At 34.4% G+C, this 21,585-nt stretch overlaps 1 protein-coding gene across 1 annotated transcript in view; it reads left to right on the top strand.

The window, feature by feature from the left end:
• Positions 1-21,585, top strand: part of LOC145671415 (piezo-type mechanosensitive ion channel component-like) — a gene marked incomplete in the record, with an annotated part of 344,967 nt that overhangs the window by 294,055 nt on the left and 29,327 nt on the right. Inside the window, 8 exon segments of the mRNA XM_081740588.1 lie at positions 3,755-3,905; positions 4,135-4,295; positions 9,324-9,412; positions 9,908-10,012; positions 12,923-13,006; positions 17,429-17,690; positions 20,028-20,194; positions 20,816-21,085. Coding sequence (XP_081596714.1) covers positions 3,755-3,905; positions 4,135-4,295; positions 9,324-9,412; positions 9,908-10,012; positions 12,923-13,006; positions 17,429-17,690; positions 20,028-20,194; positions 20,816-21,085 — 1,289 coding nt within the window.

Here is a 21,585-nt window from a genome sequence, read left to right as displayed (position 1 = left end):
AAAACATAGTCCAATACAAAATTCACATATATTTTCATGCAGACGTTTCGTTACCTTTGATCTAATTATTCTTAAGAGTATTGTTTCGGAAAATTATAGACAAAGGTACACTTCTCTCGTTCGTCATAATGTTAATGATTATAGGTCAACCAAAACATTAACAATTGTAAGCTCTATATGCAGCATATTTCTTTGGAATCACTGGAAACGAATGACGTCGTAAGTACTGGTCGAAGTACGACATGCTTGAATCATCTATTAAAAGTTTAGGGTGCGTAGAAATGTGTGATAACTGTTAAAGCTTAACACTTATATCTTGTTCAAAACTCTACCCTCGTATTTGTGTGTAGTGTAAATTTTTTAAATCCGTTTTCAACTCTCTGATAAGTTTCTGTAAATCATCATACGCTATCTAGAAGTGCGAATACTAAGGTTATGAAGAACTGTACCTATAAATAAAATAGAGTCCTAATGGTTAAAATAAGGTGCATTTAAAAGGAAGATGAGTATATACACTATATATATACCAGCATTTCCCAACCGGTGTACCGCGGCACACTGGTGTGCCGTGAATGGGCCGCTGGTGTGCCGCGAGGAATCGAAACAAAATTATTAATTTTATAGCAATCAAATTGCAAAACGTAGGGGAAAATGTATTTTTGTATTTCACATTACTATGAACCTCTTTTATGAATCTACAATTTTTAAGTTCCATACCAGGTTAGTGTTCTGTACATTTCTAATGTTGAAAAAGGTATTTGTTACCATTGTTATGACCATTATTGCTTCTTTATTGTTGCAGACTATTTTGTAACTTGAAAATTTAAAGTATCATTCAATCCTTTCGACAAATTACCTACATTTGTGTTTTAAAAGTAAAAGAGATTTGTTTGTTCGTTCGTTATTTAGTGATCTTCCTTCTTAGTAAAAGATTGGATACAGTTTTTACAAAGGAAGCGTATTTTTAAAAACCTGAGTCTAATATTTCATTGCAATTGTTTTCAATTTTTAAATTAGAATGAAAAATAAGCATAATGATTTACCACGGGGGAAAACCAGTGATAGAGCTTTCTTCTCTGTGAAAAGGAGATCAATAATCACAGAAATAATACCGCTGTGTTTTATATTTACAAATAATATCTGTAAGCATGCCGCGAGAATCCAAGTAACACCCTTAGTATGCCGCAAGTTGAAAAAAGGTTGGGAAACGCTGATATATATACTATAAACTTGATTGTGCAATGTAAAAGGATTTCTTATATTCGGATCAGTGCGATAAGTTTATTTCTGTTGATGTTTGGCAAAAATTAAATATATTAACAATCAATTATACTAACAAGTATTATATATATATATATCCTCGACGCTACTTCAATACTACAATACTTCAATACTTCGCTACAACAATTACAATTCAATCATCATGATCTCGGCTAATTAATAGTAGAAGGTAAATATTAATGCTCATTTGCTATTCTGTTCTCGTAAATTTGATAGTTTGTGCATTCGACTGTTACTTCTACTTCCAAAAGGTAAGGATAGAAGGAAGGAATTGTTAAGAAAAAATTATTATTTCTTTATCTGTATAAGTTTAAAATGATTATTCTCAGTAATTTCTAATAATTTAATTTTCTCTCTCTTTTCCGATCATATAGCTTGAAATCTAATTTAATTCGTCCGGGTAAATTGAAAACATTTGTGGGAAATACAATCAGTCTCTGAGTCATTATAGAGTCTCTGAGAGAAGTACTGACCTTTATGAGACCATCTGCAAATGTAATTAAATGTATATAAACCATAAAAAAAAAAGCTATATCATAAACATGAATAAGAGAATATATTAAAATAAAGGAGTTTAAAACAAGCATACGAATAAACAAAGTATTTCAGGTCTTTCAAAGCATTCATTGAAACAAACACATCAAGTTGATAGGATTAAGACTCTACGCAAATCTAAAACATACACAGAGAGATAAATTTTTTAGTTATTTTATATTAAAAGAAGAAAATCATCTCGAAATTAATAAAAATGGACTAAATATCTCTATTATTTTTGAAATTATTACGAAATGTTACTTTCAATGTACATTTATAGGAATTTTCAGTCATCTATTCTGGCCACAACAATCGTTACATTGTTTTCTACCATAAAAGATAGTGTTATTCCTGCCTGATTTAATAGGTTGCGTACTAAGTATTTATGCATAATAGTTAAACTGTACCTATCCAGAAACACCCAAATTATAATAAAAGAAAAAAGTTTTTACGTACCTTGCATATTCTTCTGATTATATCTATCTATCTATCTACTATATCTATAAATACGATATATATAATTAATTAAGATGCGTTTTAGATTTGAGTTATGCACATTTAGGCCAGATTAGATGGAGTTTTGCCAAAGATTGCTAATCTCGTTAATCACAGTTCGGTAAAGAATGTTTATTTTGTGTGTAGGCCTACTAATAGAATTCAGAACTAAAACCGTGCATTCTGCGCGAAATAAAAAACCCTTTAAAATTAGCTCGCAAAGCAGTGGCATATGAAAGAGATGAATCATTCTTGTGAATTTAGGACAGCGGAGATTGTTCCTTCCCATCCCACATACCGTGGCTGGTGTCTTCCTCCGTTTAAAGAGCACAAACAAGTGAGTCACATATCTTAAAGCGCGACAATTGATAACAAAATAAGGAGTTGAAAAATGCTGCAAATCAAAAAGTTGGAGCCACAAACAGGTTTGGAAGCGAGGGGGTGGCGCGCATGAGTGAATCATTGTTTGGGAATGACAGCTTGCTTCCCCGAAGATTTGCAGGTGCAATTTTAAAGTTAACGCCTTCCGGCAGTGTAACCTGTTCGAAAAGACTTGTTCATTCGTGATATGGCTACCATTTGTTCCTTGCCAAGGTGCGTCTTATATCAAACTGCTATCATTTCAATAAGCCTCTAGGTCTCATAAAAGGTATCAAAATGATAGCAGCAGGATACACATAAGAATATGCAAGGCACCTGAATATTTTATTCATTCATTGTACGGAAATATGTATTGTACGAAATGAAAACTGTAACCCAAAAGTATAATCCATTTTGAACGTTTCGGCAAACATTTATTGCCATCTTCACCGTATATTCTTTTCAGAAAACTAAGGTTGCTGGTAGAACTACATCCCTTATCTTCTTTACATCATAACTCATGCAATTCCTAGTCTTTCAACGAAAGGTTTTGTACCTATATGCTTCTCTCTCTGTATCCTAGTCGACATAATATAAAAGTGGTGATAATTAACGAAACATTGCTTTGAGGTCTTACTGGTTTCACCTGTATTTCATCAACTTCAATACTAAGCGTGGGTCGAAGAAAAATGGGACTTAAACTGTATCTAGAAAACTTTCTTATCTTCTGACCTACAAATTCGAAATCTGTTCCTTTATTTCATTGATAAACATACTTGGGATGAGAAAACCTAAAGCTGTGCCTTTGAATCTCTTATGTAATCAGCCAACAAACTCTAAATCTGTGCCTATTATTTGATTTCTGCAGTTAAACAGCTTTACTCCCCCCCCCCTTCTTCCCATTTTTTCATCTTTACTTCAAGAAGACTAAAGGTAGTAGTCGAATACATACTCAATGAAATTTATTAAAACGGAAATAAATATTACTAGTTATTTTCAATTATGGATTTCGTGTGTATTCTAAAATGGAATATATGATGATTTGGTAATCTTGATATTAACATCTCCCCCCTCTAAATTTCAGCAACCATCTCATCCTTCAACAAGTGTAAGCATAAAGTCTTTTACTCCTTCGGACAAAGGGAGTGGAAGAGAACCACCAGGAGGGGAGGGAGATGGAGGCCCTCCCCCGGAAGACACAAAAGATAAAGAAGAAACGGACGAAGAGGAGAAAGGTATGTATTTTTTTTTCTTTTGTATTTTAATGGTAGTACTTCCAATCATTATACTTTCCCAAAATTATTTTCACCATAATTTCTCTAAAATTTGAAGACTATGTTCCCTCAGTAAACATATGTCGTAATTCGTACCGTAATGCACATACAATAGTTGTTCAATTTACTGGTGACTTTTTTATGATCTATTTTAAAGACCGAATTATTCATTTGGTAAATTGCATTTCAGCAGGAGAAAAAAATATACTGCGCCAAATTTGGGCTTGGCTAAGATTTGCATGGGCTTTCGTTGGAAGCGTTCTTGTCAGTGGCACCAGGTGGCTTAATCGATTCTCAAGAGATTATCGTTACGTAGCTAAATGTTTGGCTGAAGAAAAGAAGATGTTAAAGGTTAGTACACAGTGTTTTTGTCTTTCAGAAATTCTGACTGATAATTAAAAAAATAATAATGATATAAATAATATATATAAACAAGGGCGGGACTAAACGCTTCATTAGAAAACAATGGGGTAGAGGAGGAAGAAAAGAAAAGATTGAAAGTAACTATGAAGTGTTCAGATGGACGCCATGTTGGATATATTTATATGGATCTTAAATTTGTGGATGTTAGTTAAGTATAATGCTGACGAGATTCGCTTTGCAGAGAATAGTATCCAATACTGAACTTCTGTTTTTGTATGTTGAATATGCTAACTCCTTAATACTACAGTGAAACTTCTTAATAACGGATACCGATGAGACATGATTATTTGTCAATTATAGAGAGGTTACATAAATTTAGGTTATTCATAACTCATTGTGTTAACTTTATACAATATTCAATAAATCTAGGCTAATGTCGAAATACTATACTTCGTGTTCGAATTATTGGGGTAATGATAGGAAACTCCGCCTCTCTAACGAAACAAAAGTATCGCTGGGGGATGTGTTTATATGGGCATGTAGTGCAAAATGTAATGCTTGTTTGAAGCACAAGTAGTGTCTGTATAAAAAGTCACTTAATTCGTTTACTGGCTCTATTAAAAGTAACTCAGCTAAGCTCTTCGTCTTCACGTGTGATTTTTCTGTTCTGATACTGTCGCATCAATTGTAGCTTCCTTCACCCTCTCCCTCTTTTTCCTGCCACCTTACTGTGTAGCACGTCCCTCATGATAGTCTTCTTTTCAATAATATCTAAAATTGTTCTTTTCTCCCTCACTATTTCTAACACTCTCTTATTCGTTTACTGCTCGATCCCAGTTAATTTTCTCCATTCTTGTTTACACCCACATTTTGAAAGCTTCCAGTCGTTTCTCATCACTTAAGCGTAATTTCTATGTTTCTGTCCCATATAGTACAATACTCCACACGAAGCAGCTTGAATCTTTTTTTCAACTTTTTATTCAAGGTCCTAGAAACTAGACTTTTCTTCCTCTTTCACATTTATTTCGCCATCTCTTACTTTTCATGTTTACCCAGGTATCTAAAACTATTCACCTATTATGTTTTCTTTCCTCCTACTTTTATATTAGACACCGACCGCTTCGTTCCAGTCTCCATGGCTTTTGTTTTTCTAACATGGCTATGATTTTATCCCATACTCTTCACAGTTCTTCCTCAAGTTTTCTAACATGTTATTGATTTTCTTTTCAGATTCCGCAGCAAACACCGTATCATCTGCAAACCGTATACATCTAATCATTCTACGTCCTACTGAAATGGTGTCTTTATTGTAGCTTTTTTTCACTCTCTCTTCTAGATATATATTAAATGATGTTGGTGATAGTCAGCATCCTTGTCGAACTCCCTTCCAAAATTGCACTCTCCTCTTGTCATTTCCTACCCTATTCTAACACTTATTTGTTGGTTCATATATAAGTTTCTTATGAGAGAGTCTTCGTGTTTTCCTTTCCAACCCAACCTTCTTTGGAACTTCCAAAAACAATTCCCAATTCATTTCCTGGTTTCTAAATTAATAAATACAACATACACCTCTTTCCAATTTTCCATAAACCTTTCACCGATCATCCTTAATTATCCAATTGCATCTCTTGTGTCCTTACCTCTCCTGAACCCCAACTCATCCTCCTCAACTTTGTTTTCTTCTACAACCTTTTGCTCAATATTCGAAGCAAAATTTTTTGCTGCATGCGATATGGGACTAATAGTTCCATAATCCTCATATCTTTTTGGGTTCGATTTCTTAGCTGTCGGTGTCATGATCAACTGCAGAAAATCTTTTGACCACTCTCCTGTTCTATACATTTCATTGAAGAGTCAGAACAATTCTTTGTTGACCTTGTCTCCCATATCCATAATGAACTCGATTGGTATATGATCTATCCAATTATCTTCCTATTTCTGATTTCGATATAGCTTTCTCAAACTCATCCCGAAGAATACTAAACCCTTTATCATCCTCGCATACTTCATTTTCTACTTTCAACATGTAGACCACACGGTTTATCCCTACTTTCATATAAGCCCTGAACACATTCTTTCCATCTTCCAAAGACTTCACTTCTCTCGCTGACTACCTTTCCCTTATTTTCTACTGCCATCGTAATATTTAGTATTCCCTTGGCACTCCGAAGTTCCACAAATTTCACCTTCCTGTACGTTTCCCCATATATCCTATCTCTTTCTAATTCTTCTACATGCTCGCATTTGCTTTTATAAAACCTTTCCCGTGCTCTCTCTGTTTTCGTAACTCGTTGTTTAACTTCCTATATATCTTTCTGCGCTCTTCTGTATCAACCTGTTTCCACGTCTTCCTTTCCCTCATTTTCTGCAATACCTACTCTATATTCCGTGGTTTTTCCGTTTCTTGTTTCCAGTACGTACTATTTCTTCTGCAGCCTGCTGTATGCAAAGATTAATATGTTCCCACTGTTACTATCTGCACCTATCCTTTCCTCGTTTGAGATTTTTCTTCGAATTTTTCAACGAAAATATTTCTTTTTTCCTCGTTTCTCAGTTTCTCATTATTCAACATTTTGTTGGTTACTTTTCTTCTGCCTACATTTTTCAGTTGAATATCCACTTCGGCTCCGGGAAGGGTATTCGGGTTCTTTAAATTATTCCGATACCTGTCCTGAATCATAATATAGTTTATATGATATCTTTGGGCGTCTGTTGGGGATTTCCATGTATATCTTCTTTTGTGCTAATTGAAGCAAGTGTTCCCAATTACTAGTGAATTCTGTCTGATGAAATTGACCAGTCCCTCTCCTCTTTCAATTCTTTCGCCTAAACCATATTTGCGTACGACACTACCATCCTGTTTTCTCCAACAACTGCTTTGAAATTTGTAATCACAATTACGCATGCAACTTTCTTCTCTCTGTGTATATTTTCTTCCCTTTTCTCATAATATTCCTGTACTTCATCAGTTGTATACGATCATTGGTACCTATGTCTGTATCATTACTAGATCCTTCTTTTTCCCGTTAAATCTTAGCATCATAACTCTATCATCAACAAATTTTACTTTTACTACCTTCTCTTTTAAACGCTTACCTAGAATTATTCCCACACTATTATGACCCCCTTTCCATTACCTGAGTAAAACATTCTGTATCCTTCGCTATTCAACTCCCCATTAGTTTCTCATCTAACTTCACAAACTTCTATCAAGTCTAGATTATTTTGTTTCATTTTTTCTTTAAAATTTTCTAACTTCCCTTCCTGTAACATGGTACGTAGTACGATCCATGCCCCTATCCTAAATCGTTTGCTTTTGCTTGTTTTCCTTTTTCTATCTTCTCTACATTTTGCTCGTTCTTCCAGTAGTCCTTCCAAAGACATCCCCCTCCCAGAGATCCGAATGAAGGAATATTTTACCTCCTGATCTATATTTTAGCTCGAAAAAGATCATTGTCCGTATGTTCTCTTTTTACTGTCAGAAAACAAGGGAAAACTAGAGTGGTGGTTTCCCGTTGGCTTCCACCCTAGAGTATCCCATCCGTTACAGTCACCCTGACCACGCCTGAAATTTATGTCCAAGTTGCCGTACGAATCACTATGATTTCATGAGCTTGGTACTGGAAAGCTGCTGCCTTCCCCCAGAGCACTCTTCGTCTGTACTGTATTTAGACCAATTCGGTAGGGGTGGCCTATCTATTAGTGAACTACCACTGAGATAGCTCTAAATTTCACTGTATAACGCAGTACTCCCACCTGATACATAAAGTGTCTCCTTAATGGTAGTGTTTATTGAGGAAGACAAAAACCCAATAAAAACATAAAATATTAAATCGCACCCTTACTACAAAAGTGCCACAACTAAAAAATTGTCAATTTTAAGTTATGTATATATTCGGATTAGTGAGCCTGCCGTCTATGCGGCAATATAAGAATTATGGCCCTAGCTTTTCTAAAACCTGCACGAGAGCGCTAGTTTCACTAGTGAATAACATTAAAGTGAGTGTATTACCAACACTTTTAAATGCGATTTACTCAAAACTAACTTTTTTGAGTTGTGGCACTTTTGTAGTAAGGGTGCGAAAACTAGAAAATGTAGACAGAACAAACTAATTATGGCAATTCATTAATTTCTGGAGGGAAGGAGGATTCTGCAATATTTCTCCGCCATACAATTTCACGGACACTAATTTCTGATCGAAATTTGCTTGTAACTCCTGAATCAGGTGAAAGGATCAATGCAAGATTTATTTGAAATTGCATAAAATATTTTGTGTGTTAAATACGTATGAGCTGAGAATATTTCGTATCCGTTATAAAGATGTTACTAAAACATATATATAAAAAAGACTGTCCGTGTCCATATCTGGGAATGTCTGTAAAAGGTAGGGTTTTCCCCCATAATAATTATATATATATATATATATATATATATATATATATATATATATATATATATACAGTGGCGGATCCAGGATATGATCAAGGGAGGGGCTAAACCATAATTTGCCGTTTTATCCAGTGTAAACCTGAGCGTCAAGGGGGGGGGCTATAGCCCCGTAGCCCCCCCCCTTAGATCCGCCCTTGTATATATATATATATATAATATTTGCAGGAGTAAAAAAATGTCCGTATTATTTGTCCGTTAAGGGAGTTTTTCTGTACTCTGTAGAAGTACCAAGTAGCCATTTTTATTGCTTCACGAGATATGTGGTAATTTTTTGATAAATCTTTAAGTGTGCACAGAAGAATTTCAGTTTCTGTTGATTTTAATAAGTTTCACGTCCGTTTATAATCAGATGAAAAGTAATCAGCCCAGCTGTTCGGTGCTCGTAGAGCATTGATACTTTCTAGTATTAATACATAGAGATAGACAAATTGTATATTAATTCGTGAATATTCTATTTTTAAAATACATGGTTTGCACAGGACAAATATGAAGAAATAGAGCACATTGATTAGTAAAAATCAGTAATTCTATGTTCTATTTTAACTGCAATGTGGGTTTATTTTCAGCTGAAAAATGACTTCAGATCTGGAGTGAGGACTGGGCGTTCCAAAGTATGGCAACCTGTGGAGGATCTGATTCCATCGAGAAAGTCCAGGTATTTTTAGGAAATTAAATAGAATAGGATATTAGCGTCGCAGTGGGCTGCGAAATTGGAAAAAAAGAAAAGCACTGCACTGCTTTTTAACGAAAAACGCTTTTAACATCTTCACTGCTTTATTTAATGAGGTACTTAGGGGTCCAACAATAATTTTTGGCATGTTGTCTTCAAGGCATGTGTGCAACATGTAAGGGATTTTTTTTTTTTTTTTTTTTTTTTAAATCTTGGGATTAACAATATATTTTGTGATGAATGAATGACAGCAACATGAATTGTGAATATGTTTGTCATATTTTTGTTATGTGCATTTAGAACTAATCAACATTTTGTAATTTTAACTAGTAATTTTGATAGTTTCGTTTGAAGATAAGGGAAATAATGGCTTGTTTGTAGTTTAATTAACTTGAGAACGTAACCACGTCACTGGAATAGTAGTTGTTTTATTTGTTTTGATTGAAGTAGAAGCTCTGTAGGTCACACCTTTTGTTCAAGGGAACCATTGGAGATACGTATTGAAAGGGCAAGTGACGATGCAGAGCTTAATGAAGCTGACTTCTCTCAGCTCCCGCCTGATCAGAAGTTTAATGTTCCCAAGAGGTGGGTAGTTCTCAGTCAACATGACATCCTGCTGTTGCATGATAGATGGATTGCCTTGTAGAATTGCCTGAGTTAATGTTGCAAGTTGTATGTTGTTTCGAACTTCTACTGACAGCCTTTCTGGTTATCTTCTGTCTTCTACTCTCTATCTCAGTATTAGGTAGTTATATTGTGTGGTTTTGACACTTTCTCGGCACAAATCGTATAAAGGAACAATATGACTACATAGTTTTTATTTTTCATGCCTCCTAAATCACTACTATTCTTAAAACTTTCACAGTTAGTGTAATAGATGAAATTATTCTAATCGCTTTCTTACTAACAAAACTAGAGTACAATAGATATATTGATGGAAAGAAAATATCTGTACTCATATCTTTCATCACGGACAAAAGACCCCCAAATTCAGCGCAGCATTCTCTAAAACCATAATTTTAAAATGGTTATAATACGCTTTGATTGAGCTACTGTCAAGCTACTTCTCGTTCTATGCTTCCAGCCCAACCCTCCAAGCTTCTCCCAGTCCTTTAGATCTCTGATCAGATATTAAATTATAGAATAGCTCTTCCCTTGATTATGCAATTTCGAAAATAACAGGAAATTTTATAAATTGAGCCACATCGTGTGAGATATCATTCATCTTTACTAAAATTCAAATTTAAGCCAGGATATTGGTCTACAGCTACTCAGAAGAGCTTTGTTTTCTACCGTCTGCAAGTATTCATATCCAGATTGTTCTATGATTTATTAATGTAGAAAGTATTTGCTTGGAATTTTATATGATTCTATCATAAAACAATAACAATACATAAAATATGTTTCTTTTGTCATACAACAATATATGTGATCCAGATATATGACTCGATGAAAAACTGATGTGCAGAGGTAGCACTTGTATCAAAAGTACCTAAGTTACAGGTTTTGAAGAATAATAACAAGAATTTTAGGAATGATCCAAGAAAAATGGATCAAAAGATTGCGATCTTGGTCAAGAATTTTAAGAATGATTCAAAAAATGCAACAAAAGATTGCGATCTTGGTCAAGAATTTTAAGTATGATCCAAAAAAATGCATAAAAAGATTGCGATCTTGGCCAATAATTAGCTTGGGATCAGGGGCCACAAAATTTTTGAACGGACCCTAAATCGAGCTTTTGTATTTTCTACGGAATACGTACATCATGCTGAATTACGTGATAGTTTGGGTTTGACTACGCTATATGTAGTTCTCCAGATATAAGGTCTACAAGAATTTTTTTTATTGAAATATAATGGGTGTTTGGTCCAAAATTGGATCAGGTGCCACATTTTTGAATGGCCCCTAAATCGAGTTTTTATTATTATTATTATTATTATTATTATTATAATTATTATTATTATTATTATTATAATTATTATTATTATTATTATACGGAATAAGCACATCATACTGAATTAAGTAATAGTTTGAGTTTGGTTACACTATATGTAGTTCTTCAGATATAAGGCCTACAAGAAAATTTTTGACTGAAATATAATGGATCTTTGGATCCAAAAAGATAGGAAAGAAAAAATAAAAAAATAAACTGAATATTTAAATCTGGTTTATGTTAATTGCTAACATTGATGAATACACATTGGTATTGCGTGGTACTATTAAATTATTGATGACAGATATGGAGGATTTTCTATACTATATGGATGCTCATCTGGTTAAAAGTCTGTTCCTACCTATTTCTTTTCATAATCAGTGATTAGAAAATACCCTGGATCATTTTCGTCTAAATTTCATCAGCTTCATTAACTTACAGATGTATGTATCATAAAAATTTAAATCGTTACGTGTATTCTGTTAATTAACTGCCTAATGCTTTTTCTTATGTCCATTTTATTATTATTTCTTATATGAGGATGGTATACTGAGAGAGGTAATCTCTTACACGTTATTAGGCTCAAGATACCGGTATTCTTATTATTGGCTGACCAAAATAATTCTTTAATTTCTATATTGCAGTATTATCTTCTCTTTGTAATCTACTATTTTTCAGAACTATATTAATAATGCAATTATTTAAGCACTATTCTCTGACTTTTAGTATAGTTTCTTCTATACACCTATTCCCTATTTTTTCTTTTTATTAACTTTTATTAATCTGTCTAGTATTTTGTATTATAATTTCCTGTTTCTCATTGGTCTATCTTTTGTCTATTGGTCTATCCCGTCTCTCATCTTTTGCACCAACTTATGTCATGTATTATCGTTTCTTCTGACTACTCATCTGTAATATAAATAAATTTGTTACTGACAGGCATGCCTTTATAATTCCTATTATGCTGCCCTGGTACATATTTTTTCTGATATTTCTCATCTACGGCATATGACTGCTATCTGCTTTTAGAGTTGCTCTTTCTAACCACATTATGTCATATTTTAATAAATGATAAAATTGTATGTATTCTTCAGTAAGAGTGAACGTATACTTTTTTTTGTTGTTTTATTGTGTTGTATTTGTGAAAGTCATTGTTTCCACTTCGCGAGATATATTACTTATGTCATTTGATCTATCTTCTTAACAATTGTTTCCAGTAATTTTTCGTTTTAATATCTGAAGGAATTGAAAATGGAATGTTATGCGTTCTAGAGTAGTGTGAAAAATAAATAAGAAAAGTTAATCTGCAGTTATTCTATCTTGTTGTGTACCAGAAAGTTTATTCCGAACTGTTTTCTGACTGACTATGGGTCTTAGTCTTAAAATATAATATGTAGTAATCCAGTAACTAGTATGTCTATTGTGTTTGTTGTACACATATTTTTCTGTTAGTTGCATGTGTATTTTATTTGAAAGTGTAGTGTTTTTATTCTTTGTTGAAGCAGCAGTGGTTGTGTTTTCTGTGCTTAGATCAATCACGTAGTTAGTCTTTGCTTTGTTAGGACTGAGATAGATGTGGACAAGATGGCTGCCAGCCCCTCCTCTGGACAGGAGTACTTGAAAGAAGGAACTTTAGGGAGAAGCAGGTGAGACATTTATGTAGAATAAACATTTCCTCCTTCATTCCTTCTTTAATGAAATATATACATGCAGGTAAAAACACAAAGGAAGAATCTTACTTCGACGTTCCACGTGGATAAATCTTGTCTCTGTGATAGACAAAATGCTAAGACTGGACAAAATTATGGGATAGTTAGTATATTTAGACTCTTCTTTGTTATCATGACCTAAGTTTATCTCTGGCGTGTAATACAGCCTAGAAATGAAGAAATACAACTTTTAGATATTGTTAAACATCAGGATTCAACATCCAGCAATGTTTCAAACGTTTTTTCTTAGATAGTAAAATAAAATACGTTCTTTGTTGGTAGTCGATAGTTCCTTTTCAATATTGAGACTATATAAGCTGGAGACCTACAGCTCTTTCTCACATGTACTCCCGCCGGGAATAAAACTCGGGTCTCTGTCACGGAGAAGCTCAATAAAATACCTCTTTCAAACAAAGAGTAGTGTTCGAATACCTGTATGGGGAACGGAAATTCGTCTCTGATGTAAGGGATCTCTGCTTCGACTCCAGGCCAAGTGAGTCTATGGTGGACATCATCGCGTCCGGGAGTTTTCTCAGGGTTCTCCCGTTTCTTCCACATTATCATTTTACCAATTATTTCAATATTGGTATTTCTAATTTTTCTTAATCACCCGTCGTCTTTAGCCTAATGGGCATAACCGTGGAAGTTAAAAATAGAAATTTCAATTCATTTTAAATACCAGTACATTCTTTGAAAACGCTCTTTACAAAATTCCTGTATACAATATAACTGAAAAAAAAAAAAAAAAAATGCTCCTTACAGACCAGAAGGGTTGGATGGTGATTAGTCTGGTAGTTGCATTGACCAGGGAAATCGTTTTCCTCTTCAGACGACGACAGAAAATATGTCCATAAATAGGACTATAATCATCCTCGAAAATTCTGTCTCCGTCAGGAAATGATGTTTTCAGTGGTGCAGTTCCCCTAAAATGTCATGAGGGGTCCTAGAAGTAACTGTGCCAGATTTAGTGGTAATGGTATAGAAAATCACGATTTGGTTGCTCAAACGACGGCAGATCTGTCGAAATAAAACAATTCGGCTTATAACTTTGTTCAGTTGCTTTTAAATAAGCACGATATGTGATTAGAAACAATGTGACGGATATGTCACCTAAGCATGTAACATATTTACAGTGATTAGCAGTTGGAAGATAGCTATAAACCGACTGCAGTACTTATATTATGAAAACTTATTTGTGATTTTTTTTTTTTTTTTAAATATTAGAATGTTGTAAAGTTGTATTTCTCCTTCTTCATTGATCACATTTAAGATGTTATCCAATTAACCTATTGTGAAAGGGCAGTACTACATATTTGTGTTGTGTTTAGTTTCAGTTTTTACTTACAGCTAAATAAAGCTGCTTTCAAGTTTTTAATAAATGGAAACGTAACAACATCAGTATGTTAATTAAAAAAAAAAAAAAAAAAAAAAAATAGAAGGTTGAAAATAAATAGATGAGAGTTTAGAAATATTACAGGGATTGGAATTCTCTTGTAAGAAAGAAAGTTTTTCCTTGTGTGATTTTAATTTTATATTAATTAAGTATATAATTTAATCAGAACAATAACATTATGCTTTTATACGTAATTAATAAAATGGAGATAACAAGGTTCCTACTGATCAGGGAAGTCAGGGAAAACTCAAGGAAGATGGCGCAGGTCAGGAAAGCTCAGGGAAAAAGACTGAAAATCAGGAAAAGTCAGAGAAATTTTATAAAATATATTCTTCTAACATTAATTGTACGCCAATTTCAGCTAAATGAATGTATAAGAAGTATATCTTCAGAGTAATTGATTGTCAGACGTTTGTGGGTAGATATTAATGATCACAGTATGGGACGTTGCTCAGAATTTTATGGGAGATAAGTGGAATGTACCGTATGAGCAATTGATTACTATTTGTCTCTATAGAGTAAATGTTCTTATATATAAATATTCACCGTTATTTATTCATATATATGTCAACGTCATCCGACACCTGTCATGAAAGTCAGGGAATTCCTTTCCAAAGGGCAGGAAAAGTTAGGGAAATAAATTTCTCCAAATCAGTAGGAACCCTGGATGTGTATGTAGTGTAAATATGTGTAATTTGAAGGTCCGGTACGAATTTGTGGAAACTACAAGTGTTAAGAATAATCTTTAGGTATAGGTTGGGGATATGACCATTATTAATGTGATAAGTGGTTGCATGAGTAGCTAGTAGTTGTTAGGGTTAGAATTGAGGCCACTATTCTTCGTAGGGAGAAGAAACAAGTTCCTGAAATTCGAATTTGGAGAGCGAGTCTTGACAAAGGGTTGGAATCGGATGGTGTGAGGTATCCTCTTATCGTCCAGCAAGTTGCATGAAATGTTCCGCCATTGAAAAACATTTTGTGACTCTATTTTTTAAAAAAATACTTGTCACTGATGTATGCTTATTTAATTCTAATGCCAGTGTTGTCTATTTTCTTGATGTTGTGGTTCTGCATGGATTGTCAAAGTGTGGAGTCTTCCTCTAAGTGTATCTTTTCTGTAAACGTGTATGTCCCTTTTCCGTATAAGTGTCGTGTGTGTGTCTTCAAAATCTGCATGCCTTTATTAACTAACGTTTTTAAGTTTAAAAAAAAAAATCGGAAAATTTCTGTATCTTCAAGTATAGCATATTCGACGCCTTTCCGTAATTTTTGGTGATTTTCAAATGTAACAGCGAGTTCTATCGAAGAAGTCTTATAAAAATGTGAGACCTGAAAATATGAACTGATCTGCATGCAACGGAAAACCAGTTCCAAAGGACAAGCAAACAATGTAATAAGTTTGGTAATAGTTTTGCTTTCTTATTTGCAGTGTATGTAAATATAAGCTAATTAAAATAATTTATTGTAAAAAAAGATAATCTTTTTGAATAGATCTGGTCATATAATCTTTTTGAATAGATCTGGTCACTTGAAGCGCTTATTTTTATCAATATACAGTTATAACTTTCTAATCTTTTTAAAAAATTAGATGCTTCAATTTTAAATATTTCTGTAAAATAAATTTTGAATTTCTAATGGAGTGTAGAATTGAATTTTAATATTTCTTTTGTGACAACTGAAATATATAGTGTATAGTCTTCCCTCCCTAGCATTTTCCGTGTAAAGTTCGCAATGTCAGCAAACATTTTGAAATTTTTGCATACGAACATTAATAACATTTGCAAGTTGTGAATTAATGTGGAGAGTGGTCTGAGTGGAGAGCACCGACTGCAGGAGTGAGAGAGAGTGTTTGGCTGTACTGGGAAGTGGACTGGATGGCGTAGTGGTTAACTCATTGGCACTGCATGCTGGAGATCTCAGGTTCGAGTCCCGGTCCAGTCAAATAACTTTTTCACTCTTTGTAAGTTATCTAAAAACATACTTTAGAATCACGAATTTATACTATTCTGAAGTTTAGATTTTAAGCAGACGACTAAGATTTAGCGTTTCTTGTCCTGTACGAAACATTCCACTCTTGGTCGTTTCTTAAATCTAATATATGCGTATTTCAATATTCTGTAACGTGTTCGGCCAGGATTGACTCTTACAAAATGAGTTTGTTCAAATACTTAGCGTGTTAGAAAAAAGAAAGAAAAAAAAACGAAAAATCTGACGCTTTTTTAAATACAAGCATTTATACTTAACGTAAATTACCCATTCGTAACCTCACATATCAGGAAAATCTTTCTCACATGTTTTTAAATGCAAGTATTTAGCGTAACACGTCTATTCAGAAACATAGCATATAAGGAAAATCTTTCACGTGCTTTTAAATGCAAATATTTATACTTAGCGCAACACACCCATTCAGAAACGTGGCATATTAGGAAAATCTTTCTCACATGCTTTTAAACGCAAGTTTATATACTTTGCGTAACGTATCTGTTTAGACTCGTAGCGTGCCCAGAATGAAGTGAAGCAGCTAGTTAGTTGATTGCGTACATTCTTCTCGATTATGGTTGGTCTGACACGCTGCCTATCTGAAAGCCATAAACAATAAGAAATCAATATGTTTATTATGTTGAGGTTACGTAGAGATACATGGGAAACAAGTTTGAAATTACACTAATGATAGAGCTGTAACGATAGGCATAGTATACAGTCAAAATATTTAACCTAAAAGGACATCCTCAATAATAATTGGATTTGTACGAATTACGTATAAGACTTCTATTTGTTAATTAAGAAAATTCGAACTTTTATTTTTGTGATAAGAAACTAACTGACTTGATGAAAAATGATTTTGTTACATCTGTATAAATAAATATGTGTGTTTACTGGGAGAATATAATTTTAAGTGTATTGATATAAAATGTACAGTCAACATTTAGTAACATTTTCTTTGCTTGGGGGGTATTTAATTTCAGCCCAGCGGTAATGTCAGTGGACGAACTGGATGAGAAGGATTTTACCGTGGACCACGCCCCTCTTCTCTGTTTCATTAGAGCCATTTGGTATGCTGTAATCTCCCATTCAGAGTTGGTTTGTTACTTCATGATCTTCTTACACCAAATAAAATCAGCGAGCATTCTTTCTATCCCTCTGCCCTTGATGGTTTTCCTCTGGGGATCGTTGTCTGTGCCACGACCATCCAAGACATTTTGGGTCACAATCATTGCTTATACAGAGGTAAGAATGTTTTTGATATCCATATTTTACTCATGTGGCTCTTTCATGTATGTGTGATATATAACGATTTTAATGTTTGTACTGAAAATTTAGAATAAAACTCATATATTTCATTTATTTATCTCTCACAGACATATATTTCCAATTACAGAATGCGTAAATACCGGATGCTTTAAAAAAAATGTATACACACTTTAAACTTTCATAGAAAATATATTTTCCATACTACAAAATTGAATTTCTGGGAAAGAAGTAGTATTATAATCCTCAAATGGCAGCAGAAACGTCGGTCTAGCTGCGCAACACAGGTAGTGACAAGAGAGTAACATGGGGGAAAGACATTTGAACTTTGAAGAATGGAAGCAGGTTATTCAGTGGTTGCGAGGGTTTAGAGACAGTGGACATGTGAGTATGGGACTGATCCATCTTCAAGCTTAACAATTACACGTCTGCGAGACAAATTCCAGATTCATGAAACAGTGTGTGATGCACAGAAAGGCCGATCAGGGTGACCTCGCATGACTACAAGTGCTGAATCCTCGACTGCGCTGCTCGAACTGTTTCAGTGTTCACCACAAAAAATCTTCAAGATAAGGGTCACGTGAGACCTCTGTTAAGTGCTAGTGGTGTGCTACGCATACGTAGGTTGTATGTGTGTATTTCAAGGCTGGTGCAATAGCTAAATAACGACGGCCCGATCGTAGGATACAATTTTGTGAATGGGTTTAGGAGATGGTTACATGTGAATCGGGATGAATGGGTAGCATTCTTTAGTTTGATGAAGCACAATTCGAACTTAATGGAACTGTCAATAGGTATATTTTTGTGTACTCGGCTGAGGATAATCTCCGCATCATTGTTGAAACGCTTGCAAATTTGGGTGGTGTGGTTTATCTCTTAGTTGACTCATTAGCCCTTTCCGTTTTGATGGTTTCATAACTGGAGAGAAGTACCTGTTGCCATTTTCCCTACCATTCGCACAGTGTACGGTAGTGACAAGCTTTATCACCAACACTTCCTTTCTGGTTTTCCGTTCTACCAAGTTAATTTTCTCTATTCTTCCCCATACTCATATTTCAAAGTCTTCTGGTCGAGTTTCGTCGCATTCTTTAGTAATATTTATATTCCTACTCCATAAGTATGATATTTATTACGAAACATTTTATTTAATATTTTTCTTAACTTTGTGTTAATAAGAGATCCTAATTATTCTTTTGCAGTATTCCTTTACTTGTTTTTATTTTCAGTTTTCATTTTAGATCTTCACTTGGGCTATTCACCGATAACTAGTCATCACTGATGTATTTTCTTTTTGCCAGTGTTTTAGTGGTACTAGAATGCCGCTCCTTGTGAGATCAGGGAAGTCAGCTGTCCCGGATCTGGTCAAAGGAACGATGGGTGACCGTTCTGCTCACCAAATGGTGTTGACATTGCGGCGTTCATTTAGTGTCGTGAGGACAATGGGGAAGTGCTGGAAACAAAGTAGCCAATTCCGGTCTAGAAAGGCAGCATCAACGGCGAAATGGGTCGATGTGCTTACCACAATCTTCCCAGAGGCTGATAGATTCTGCCCCCAAGGGCTTGTTGCGTCAGGAGTTCAGTTTTTGTTTAACTGTTTTTTTTTTTTTTTTTTCTCCTTTCTAAGTTCTGTAGAGCTTCCTTGCGCCAGTATGGTTAGCGGAAGCTCGTGATTTGGATCCCACGTCACGTTCTAGGTCCACGTCTCATGTAACCTCACTGCTGAAAGGAACGCAAAACTCCAATCAATCAATCTAAGTTCTGTAATTGTCACAATTCCCATCATTCTGCTACAATTGCTTAATTTAATTTTATTTGATTTATTTTTTATTGTTGGTATTTGAGTTCATCCCATATTTCCTATAGCTTTTCATAGATATTAATAAGAAGAAGAAAAGAAAAGAAAGAAAAAGAGTACCCAGTGTGAGATGAAACATATTTTCGGCAATAACAAGTGTGCTCACAGAGTGCTTTGAGAAAGAGTCAAATTGAGGTTTATGATATAACTGTATGTTAAAACATGACGTATTGAACATTTTCCCATTTTTATGTTCAAATTAATTATAACATACAAGTAATATTATCATTTGGTAAGTCTCAGTAACAGTGTAAGTTGGCGCGAATTGGTGTTATAGTTTCGGATGTCCGAAACTTAGTATCAGTTCGGTGATAGTAATTGAATATCCTCACGTATTAATTAACTCTTCTTGAAAGGAACAACTTACAAGTGATTTTTTTTTAAACTACAACTACTACTACGAATGTGCCGAAGTATTAATACTACGATTAATCGCGTTATTACTTTTCTGTTTATTCTAGGTAATGGTAATTACAAAGTGTCTTTTCCAATTTGATTCACTTCCTTGGAACCAACAAGCCACGCCTGATAACTTTCCTTTCTTTCCACCGAGAATAATTGGAATCGAAAGGAAAAAGAACTACGCAGATTATGATCTTGCGCTTCTAATGATCGTATTCTTCCACAGGTGAGTCTATCACAATTATATCTGGACGAAACCATTAATAAACATTTTTGTTTTTTAATTCGTATTTATGAACTGTAAGTACGAGGCGCATGTCAAAAGAAAGGGCCGATATTTAATTGGAAACAGGTAAGTAAGTTTAGCAACATTGTTTTATTGGGTAAAAACAAGTACATATCCACTTTATTTTTCAACATAGTCACCATTATTTTCCAAGCACTTTCTGTACCGTGTACCAAGCACTTTTAAAGTTTTAACTGCAAATTCAATCGGAAAAAGACCACTAGGAAGACCTAGGTGTAGATGGGATGACAATATTAAGATGGATCTCCCAGAAATAGAAATACAAAGTAGAAACTGGATCCAGTTGGCTAAGTATAGAAGTCGACAGCATTAAACCTGCGGGTTTCATAGGCCATAGAGTTAGTTAGGTATGAAATGTATAGATTGATGCTCATAATGAAACACTGAAATATTGGTTTTAAAATACTAAAACCTTGAATTTGCCGTCTACTGTGGTTTGGTTTGTAACCTTATTATAATAAATGGTTCCTGTCTACAACCTGCTTCCTACTGCTGACATGAATATTTTTACAATGGTATTATTCTTTCTTTCTTGTGCAGATTTATGATGAAGTCCCTTGGATTATGGAAAACATTGGAACCAATGAAGGTAGACTCCAGTGAGGCACAAGATGACGAATCCATTGCAATTCCAAGCTCTCAGATATCAATGAGCCACTCGAGACAGCCATCTATTGCCTCTTCGAGACGCTCATCTCATCAGATTGCTAGCTTATCGGAAGAGGAAGCATCAGCTGTCCCACCATATGTTATCCTTCAAAAACAAGTGAAAAGCACTATACATAATCTCCCAGATTTAACTAGACTTGCGTAAGTATAGATTAAATTCTACTATTTCGTTACGTAAAGTGCTTCTTTGTGATTAAGTGGTTAGCATTGGGAAGCGAATGTCCGGTTTGAGGAGTGGCAAAGTCAGACGAGAGTACATGTGGTTTGGATTTCCTCTTTAATTCTTTTTGTTTGTTTTATCCGTCCCTGTTCAGTACCTGACAACGTTCCTTTAACATAGGGCACCTTATGAGTGTGGAGCTCAAATGGCTGGCGCGATTGGAAAGATTCCACCATTTTAGAATGAAAGCAACCCATTTCCAACAACATTTCTCTCATTTCATTTTTTTTTTTTTTTTTTTTCGTATCTTTACTCATAACCCTAAAGTTGATATTAATTGACACTAGCATCACTTACTAGTGTAGCAGTTGATTCAACTACTTTTTGTACTCGTAGAGTAATGCTAATGGCTTCAAGTTAATCAGCGACGTTGCCACATTGTGAAATTTGGCATTTTTCGTGGGCGCCATTTTTAGAACAC

The sequence above is a fragment of the Thermobia domestica genome, chromosome 2 (genome assembly GCF_964235325.1).
Source record: "Thermobia domestica chromosome 2, izTheDome1.hap1.1, whole genome shotgun sequence".
NCBI lineage: Eukaryota > Metazoa > Arthropoda > Insecta > Zygentoma > Lepismatidae > Thermobia > Thermobia domestica.
This window is presented reverse-complemented; position numbering and strand designations above follow the sequence as displayed.